The 7,928-nt window shown below is 55.5% G+C and overlaps 1 protein-coding gene across 1 annotated transcript; it reads left to right on the top strand.

Moving 5' to 3' along the window:
• The first annotated feature begins 784 nt into the window (after positions 1–784).
• Positions 785–4,828, top strand: CIDEC (cell death inducing DFFA like effector c). Its single transcript, XM_074969208.1, has 6 exons — positions 785–794; positions 2,305–2,378; positions 2,720–2,861; positions 2,948–3,097; positions 3,784–3,968; positions 4,349–4,828. The coding sequence occupies exons 2-6, from the start codon at positions 2,326–2,328 to the stop codon at positions 4,512–4,514; spliced, it is 696 nt and encodes a 231-aa protein (XP_074825309.1). The 5' UTR covers positions 785–794; positions 2,305–2,325; the 3' UTR covers positions 4,515–4,828.
• Positions 4,829–7,928: the final 3,100 nt, after the last annotated feature.

The following is a 7,928-nucleotide window of genomic DNA, read 5'->3' as shown; positions in this document are numbered from 1 at the left end:
TATTGATCAGCCCCCACTGAGGAAGAAACGCTCAGTTATGAAGAATAATAGGAGACAATGACCAGTAGTCTCTCTTCTCACCTAGCCCCCTGCACTAGATCTCAGTGAGCTTTAACTACGGGGCACGTCTGAAGCATCTGTGTCCTTCTGCTACTGAGATGATAAGGGGCAAAGTAAAAGATCTGATGCTCTCTGGCCCTGCTGATGGAGAGTCACACGGGGCCGCAGGGGGCAGCCAGAGCTGGTGCTAGGCATAAACAGACTAAGCTATTCTGAGGGCCCTGAGCAACTCAAGGGGCCCCCTATTAATTATTAGTATGTGTTGTATGTGGGTGGGCCCCCCAAAATGTTCCTGCTTACTTAGGACCCCCAATAGGCTAGAGCCGGCGCTAGGTGCAGCCCACCAAGGCCCCTCCTTGGGCGACAGAACGGGGCACTCAGCCTGGGGACTGAGGTGCCCGGGAACGGTCAGGTGCAGGGCAGCACGCTGACGAGGCGCAGAAACAATGGCACAAGCTTCCCACCCCACTCAGTGCCCGTGGGGTGCAGGTGGTGGGCAGAGGGATTCCTCGCCCAGAGGAAATTCCATCATTGGCACCTCTCCTGGAAATGCCCGGGGCTCCCAGGAGCCTGCAAGGCAGAGGCTGCAGGTCCGCCCCCCTGCCTGTCCGCGTGGGGATTGGCTAACGAGGCAGGGGGTGAGGGAGGAGTTTGGTCGTGGTCAGGATATAAGCTGAGCCAGACGCAGTGTAGCTATAGAGGTTTTCTGGCTGGGTAGCAAGTGCCTGCTCCAGGTAAGGTGCTTGTGCTTCTTGCTAGATGGATGATGTGGGGGAGAAAGGGCAGAGGCTGAAGGTGTGGGGCTCTCCAAACACCCCAGAGTGGGGCAAAGGGTGCTTTGCCCCTTTGCAGGGCAATTACTGATGTCTGCTCCTATAGCACTAATGAGCAGCTTGCTATCTCTCTTGGGGAGAGCTGAGGCCCCTGGCAGCCTCTCCCTAGCCCTGTGTCTGAGGGAGGCCCAGCTGTAAGGGGCAGCAGGATGGATGACCTGAAGATGGGGGGTGGGGCAGCAATTTGAGGGTGAATCCAGGAAGCTGGAGGTGTCTGCTTGAGGGGTGCTGGCTGCTCTGCCTCCAGCTCCTCCACAGCACTAAACTGCTGAAAAGCCCCAGTCCTGGATAATTTGCCTGCTCCATGTTGGGGAGGGCTGTGGTGGTCCCTGGTAAGACATGGGGGAGGGTCCCCACCAGACACCCTGCCTTAAGTGTGGCCCATATGGGGAGGATTCCTCTTCTACTCCCACTTAGTGGCATGTTCCTGGGTATCCCCCCAAGGTGTGGGAGGAGGGTTCCTTGGTGGTGGCCCTCCTTGCTTGAGGGCTGGGGTGTTTGGGGGTGGGGGGAGGAAGATGGTCTCTGCTGCTGTGGGGGGACTCAGGAGGGGTGAGCAGATTCTTTATGGCCAGGAGTACAGGGGTCTATACTAAAGCAGCATGGCCTTGGGTGGGGGTGGTACTTCCTGGGGGTCCCTCCTTCTCCCTGGAAGAGATGGCAGCCTGTGGTGTCTGGGGAGGGGGTGGCCTGAGGCAAAGGGCAGCCCCAGCTGAGTACAGGTGGGAGGGACCATGTGAGTGCTAGCACCTGCTGCAGGGCTGCCCTGGGCCTGGGGGGGCTAGTGGGGTCAACATGCTGCTGGGGGAGGTGGGGTGTTAATGAAAGCAGTTCCCCTGCAAGGGGGAAGCAGTGTGAGCTGGGAGTGACTGGGGACCTTGGCTCCCTGTGCTGCTGAGTGGCTTTCCCACGTGCTGCCTTGTGCAACAGCTGAGCTGGCAGGCAGCCTGTGTCCTAAGAGCAGCCCTTCCCTGGCCAAAGGGCGTGGCTCAGCATTTCCTGCACTGGGGCCCTTATGGGTCAGGGTGTGGTGAGGACCATAGGCAGAGCCCTCTCTGGAGGAGGCTGCCTGGCTATGGGACAGCCAAAGCACAAGGTTCTGGGGTGCAGGGGGGTAGCTGAGGCTGGCCTTGAGAAGGGGGGGGTCTGTGCTAGGTGGGGGGGGGGAGTGAGGCTATCTGGAGGGGGTGATGCTGATTGGGGGGGGCAGGTCAGTGAAGGATTAAAGGTCCCATCACGTTGGGTGTCTCTAGCCTAGATGTGGTAGCTGGTGGGTGTGATGGTGCCCCAGAGGCTGAGTGGGTTCCTGGCAGTGCTGGGGGGCTGACAGCTGCAGGGGGGCTGTGCTGGAAGGGGCAGAGCGGGTGGTGGGAGCCATGGCCTCGGTACTGAGCAAATCCCCTCTCTACAGACCAGACTGCTGATCACCAAGATGGACTATGCCAAGAAGTCGCTAGGCCTGCTGTCACCAAGCTCCCTCTCCAGGTAAGTGTCAGTGGGCTGAGACCCTCCCCCAGGGTGAGCCCTGGGTGGGACAGCTGGCTGCAAGCCTGGGGCCTCACTATAGGGCTGGTGTGCAGAGGGAAGGGGCAGGTCCCATGGCTGATTACAGGCTGAGCTTACTGGCCCTGTACTGGGATTCCATGATCCCTGTGTCATTGTGGGGGATGTAGCTAGTCTAGCCACAGGGGTGGGGAGTCCTCAACTGGCTCCTCTTCCTCTGCTTTGAGTGGGTGGCTGATCTCTCTTGTGGGGCGTGGTGGTCCCTGCTTAGCTGGGGAGGGCTGGTGGGGCAGATCCCTTCCTGATCCCTCCCTCTGTCCCAGGTGTGTTTCTGTCAGTGCCTCCATGACCCAGCAGCTGCTGTCCTGTCCTGTCCCCAGGGCCCGGCCCTATCGCATCTGCAACTGGGACCGTAGCATCCGCAAGGGCCTTGTGGCAGAGAGCCTGAGGGACCTGCTTGACAAGGTGAGCATGAGCGGGGAGCTGGTCCTGGGGGTGTCCTGTCCTGCCTGTCTCTCTGGCCTCTCCTCACCGGTGGCCTCGCCTTCCAGATCCGCGCCACGCTGCTGATGGTGGGCACCATCTCACTGGTCCTGGATGAGGATGGCACCAGTGTGGAGACAGAAGAGTTCTTTCAGACGCTGGAGGAGGGCACAGTGTTCATGGTACTAGGCAGTGGGCAGACATGGCGTGCAGCCAAGGTGAGCAATGGGACCCTGGCATGACCTTCTCCTCCCCCCTCGCTGATCCAGGGAGTCAGGGTCTTGAGGTCACTCCCCCAATGCTGGACCAGGCTCCTTGGGATGGAGCCAGGCCTGGGCTATCACAGTCCACTGTGACCTGCAGTGCCATGTACTAGGAAGGGGGGCTGGATCCTGTCTGCCAGGCATTGGGGACCCTCCCACATCCCTGTACCAGGGACCTGATCTCCTGGGGTGCCCAGAGATAGTCTAGTCTGCCCAGCCTAGCACTGTGCATCCCACAGGATAAGCCACAGTATGGGTGCTAAGAAGGGCCCCAGTGAGATGGAACTAAGCCCTGATCCACGCATGGGCACAGATCCCAGGGTGCTCTGTCCTTCCCCTCATTGAGACAAGTGTGGGGCAGTCTGGGAAAGATAGGCCTCTATGGGAAGGGTCCAGGTACAGCCTTCCTGCCCTGCTAGATGGATCCTAGGCAGCCAACTACTCCCTGCTTCTCCCTACAGCTCCATGTTGGCCTGGCCCCTGCATGGGGATCACTGGCCGATGGCCTCCTGACTCACTGCTAGCCCTGCAAAGGTCCATGAGGCCAGAGCTGGGACTGTCCAATAGGGAGTTCCAGTGGTGGGGCTCATACAGGGGAGGTGGCGGCTGCTGCTTCCTGACACTGGGCTGGTCTCTTGCAGGTGGCAGGGTACCAGCTGTCTCTCTCCCACAAGCCCCGCCGGAGGATTGATGTGGCCTGTGTGACTTTTGACCTGTACAAGACCAACCCCCAGGACTTGGGCTGCTTGAATGTCAAGGCCACACTCTATGGCACATACAGCATGTCCTATGACCTGCGGTGCTACGGGGCAAAGAGGCTCATGAAGTGAGTGCTGGGCAGATGTAGCAGGGAGGGAGAGATCCCTGCCACCTAAGCTGGGGTGCTGGGAAAGTCAGAGCCACACTACCAACCTGAGTCCAAGGGCTGGGCTGCCCAGATCTGAGCCCCCTCCACCAGGCTGGCATGTCCACAGATGACCCCCCCCACCACACACTCCATTCTGGGAGCTACTGGGTCTTGGGGTCAGGTGCTACACAAAGGGATTAAACCCATGACTCCATCTCAGCTGCCTCATGCTGGAGGGTGGAGCAGGGTGTTCTCTGGGCTGGGCTCCAGGCAGGTGCTGGCCTCTTGTACAGCTCACTACCTCTAGCCTGCCACTTGGCTCATCTTCTGACCCTAATGGTGCTCTCCTCCTGCCCCAGGGAAGCCCTGCGCTGGACCCTCTTCACCATGCAGGCCACAGGCCATGTGCTGCTTGGCACCTCCTGCTACATGCACCAGCTGCTGGATGCTACAGAGGAGCAGAAAGAAGAGGCTTCATCTCCACGGAGCCTCCAGCCCCTTCACTGCAGGAAAATGCTTCAGTGAGGTCTCTGCCCTTGCGAGCGCCTGGACTCTACTGTGATCACCACATCCCTCTCCCATTGCTGCATCCGCCTGGGAGCGTGAGGTGGAGAGTGGGAGTGTCAGCACTGCACCGGCTAGGAGGGCCCCAGCTCCCCAGGGCAGGCTCCCTTGGGCTCTGTGCTGGAAGCCCAGGACCTCACTTTGCTTCAGCTCAAGCCAGCCTGCAGCTGCTGACTTACCTGGCGTAGTTTCCTTCCGCACCCTGAGCTGGCCTCGCTCTCACCTGGCTTGTTGCTGTCCCATGGCACTCACTCAGCCTTGGCACTGTCTGCTACTCCCTGTAAATATATTTATTCACATTAAAGATGGTCTATTAAAGCCTCCAGACTCCTGCTTTTTCATACACCCCTATCTCGGCGGTGTCTGCAGCCTCCTGTCCTGACACCTATCCCACCACTATGCAGGGGTTGTGATCTCTGATCTCCCCTCAGCCAGACCTAAAATACCCTCCTGAGCTTAGGGAAGCTCTGAAGCGAGCAGGCAAGGGGAGACCTGGGGCTTGTTAAGCCATTCCCCTCGCTTCCTCCTCAAAGCAGATTAAGCTCTGAGGTGACAAGAGCTGCCTCTCACCTGCACAGTAGATCCTGGCTTCAGCAACACAGAGCAGGGACGGGGCACTTCACTGCTAACCTGACCAGCAGTGCATGAATCCAGGAGCTGCAGTCACTGCCCCTGGAGTCTGTAACCTGAGCCAGGTCTGTGTGCAAGGCAGCAGGAGAGGGACCAGCCCCAGGTGAATCCCTCCCCTCTCCTGGAAGGTGAGTGCAGAGAGGGGGAAGGTGTGAGGGGCAGAAGCTGCATGGGGCATAGGCTGGTGCCCAGATGTCTCTGGGGAACTCTAATAGTGTTCAGCAGCCTTATCCTAGCCCTGTGCCCTTGCACTACACGTCTTCCTAGCACTAGGTGCTACAGACCCTCGCCACTCTGAGGCAGTAGCTACACTGTGTCTAGTTTGGGTTGGCAATGGTAGAAGCTGTAGTTTGATTTCTCTTTTGGTAGCCTGCAGTGCCCTAGTGGGGTGGGTTACCTGAAGAACAAATGATTCCCATATTATCTCTAGAGGCTCAAACATGAAGATGCCTCAATGGCCCTTCTGCAGGGTGTTGCTATGGGGCTGAATTATGGCATGGGCTGAAGCCTCCATGAGGAAGAATGTGGAGGTGATCAACAGAGCTCTGCCTCTAGCAGGACCCATAATCGTATGCTGCCCTACCATAGGGGAGGGGAGCTCCTAGGGGGAGTGGAACTAGATCAAAGAGCATCTTAAAACACTTCCTTCTGCTGCCTGGAATAGCAGTGCAGCATCAAGGGGGGCTGGCTGCTTTAGCTGTGAATAGCCAGAGCTTCAAAGAAATCCAAACAGGTTACCCCAACTCTGGGTCTGGGGACAACTGCAGCACCCATCCATAACTATTATACTCCACTGTATCATGGCTTATGGGCTGGGGAGAGCCCTGAAATTCCACAATGAACAAACACAAGGAGAAGGTTACCAGGTGTCACTTCTAATGACTTGAAGATAGGAAGACCCTCTCTCCCTCCAACTCCAAAACAATTTATGGCTGGAGTTGTGGGTGCCTCATCCCGCTTTGGAAAGGCGCAGGAGCACAGAGGCCTCATTGACAGACATGCAGCTCTCCTTTGCCAATTTAGCGTGGAAAAGGCATACGTGTGACACTGTAGAGACTAACATTTATTTGAGCATAAGCTTTAGTGAGGTATAGCTCACTTCATTAGATGCACGCAGTGGAAAATAGACTCTGAAGACACCTGCCTCTTTCCCTCATTGTAAATGCAAAGGCTCATCTTCCCCCAACCTAATCATTGAGTAGATTTGATGCATGGGGGAGGGAGCAGCTTTCAAAAAATCTATCTTGATAAACTGTCACCTAGGACAAAATAGCAAAGGATTGTCAGAGAATGGCCCTCACCCATTGTTCTAGGGAAGCCATATCTCTCCTCAGCTTGCCCCTCTCCACAGAGGACACTGAGCACCAGGGTGCCATGGACAAGGAGGAGACATACCGTTTCCAAAATGCTTCCCCCAGTGAGGCAGTTGCAGTCTCATTGCCAAGGGGCCGGGGCAGCTATTTTGAAAAGGTAACGTTCAATGCACTATTCTAGCACAAAGAAGAGGAGGACTTGTGGCACCTTAGTCTAAACAACTTTATTTGAGCATAAGCTTTTGTGAGCTACAGCTCACTTCATCAGATGCATTCAGTGGCAAATACAACGGAGAGATTTATATATACGCAACATGAAACAATGGGTGTTACCATACACACTGTAATGAGAGTGATCCGGTAAGATGAGCTATTACCAGCAGGAGAGTGGGGGGGAAAAAACCTTTTGTAGTGATAATCAAGGTGGGCCATTTCCAGCAGTTGACAAGAATGTCTGAGGGGGAATAAACTCTTCCTCAGTGCTTGCAGCAGGGGGAAAGGTTAGTGGAAGAAGAAACAGCAGGAAGGAGAGAGAACGGATCACTAATTTGAACACTGCAGATGGAGTTTACACAAGATTTCAGTGAGTTTTAACCTCAGGTGAAACTTGGTGCTGAGAGCACTGGGGCACAATATCTTGCAGCATCTTAAATCTCTTTAAAGGGTTCTTTAACTTTATTAATAGATTTACCTGCAAAACCTCATTCTGGACTGGGTATGCTAAGGGAAGATACACGGTATGGCTCATACAACAGCCTGAATCCCTGCACTACCTGGGAGACTTAACTCTAGTTAACGATGGTAAGTCAGGAAAGGAACCCTACCAAAAGGCCAGCCTTGTATCCTACCCTCATCCCCCTCAGCCTGGGACAGAGCTGACCCCTCACAAGCAAGCTAACACCTCAGACAACTTGTAGCAGACTTTTCACAGTCAAGCCCGGGAATAAAAAACAACCCAGCATGTAGACTCTGGGAGGAAATCTGCTCATTAAAGTCTTTTTTTTTTTTTTTTTTAAACAGCTTTAAATTTGGCTGCTTTCCCTTCTTCTGTCTGCTCGTGAATCATCGTTATTCACTCCATGATATTCATGCCTGATGCTGAGTGTCTGGATTCCAGGCATAATTGGCAATTCTCTCACTGAGCCAGGCCGAATGGAACCTCTCTAGCCCCTGTGTAGCGATGTTGGCAGGAGGAAGGGGAGCAAGTGGGGAATAAATTAGCATGTTACTCAGAGCAGTAGCAAATAGTTAAGGTGCTTGTGTGTCATTTTCATAACTCCAGTCCCAAACCCACAAGGTGGTTCCTAGGGGCTAACAGTGGAGCACTTGGGCCTGTTGTTGCATTTTAAACTCCACTGGCCAGACTCCCTGGTGGATAGCCCAACAGCAGAAGGCTGGCTGGTGCTAGCAACCTGGCCCACGGTCTGTCTGA

Source organism: Natator depressus, chromosome 12 (assembly GCF_965152275.1).
Source record: "Natator depressus isolate rNatDep1 chromosome 12, rNatDep2.hap1, whole genome shotgun sequence".
Taxonomy (NCBI): Eukaryota; Metazoa; Chordata; order Testudines; family Cheloniidae; genus Natator; species Natator depressus.
This window is presented reverse-complemented; position numbering and strand designations above follow the sequence as displayed.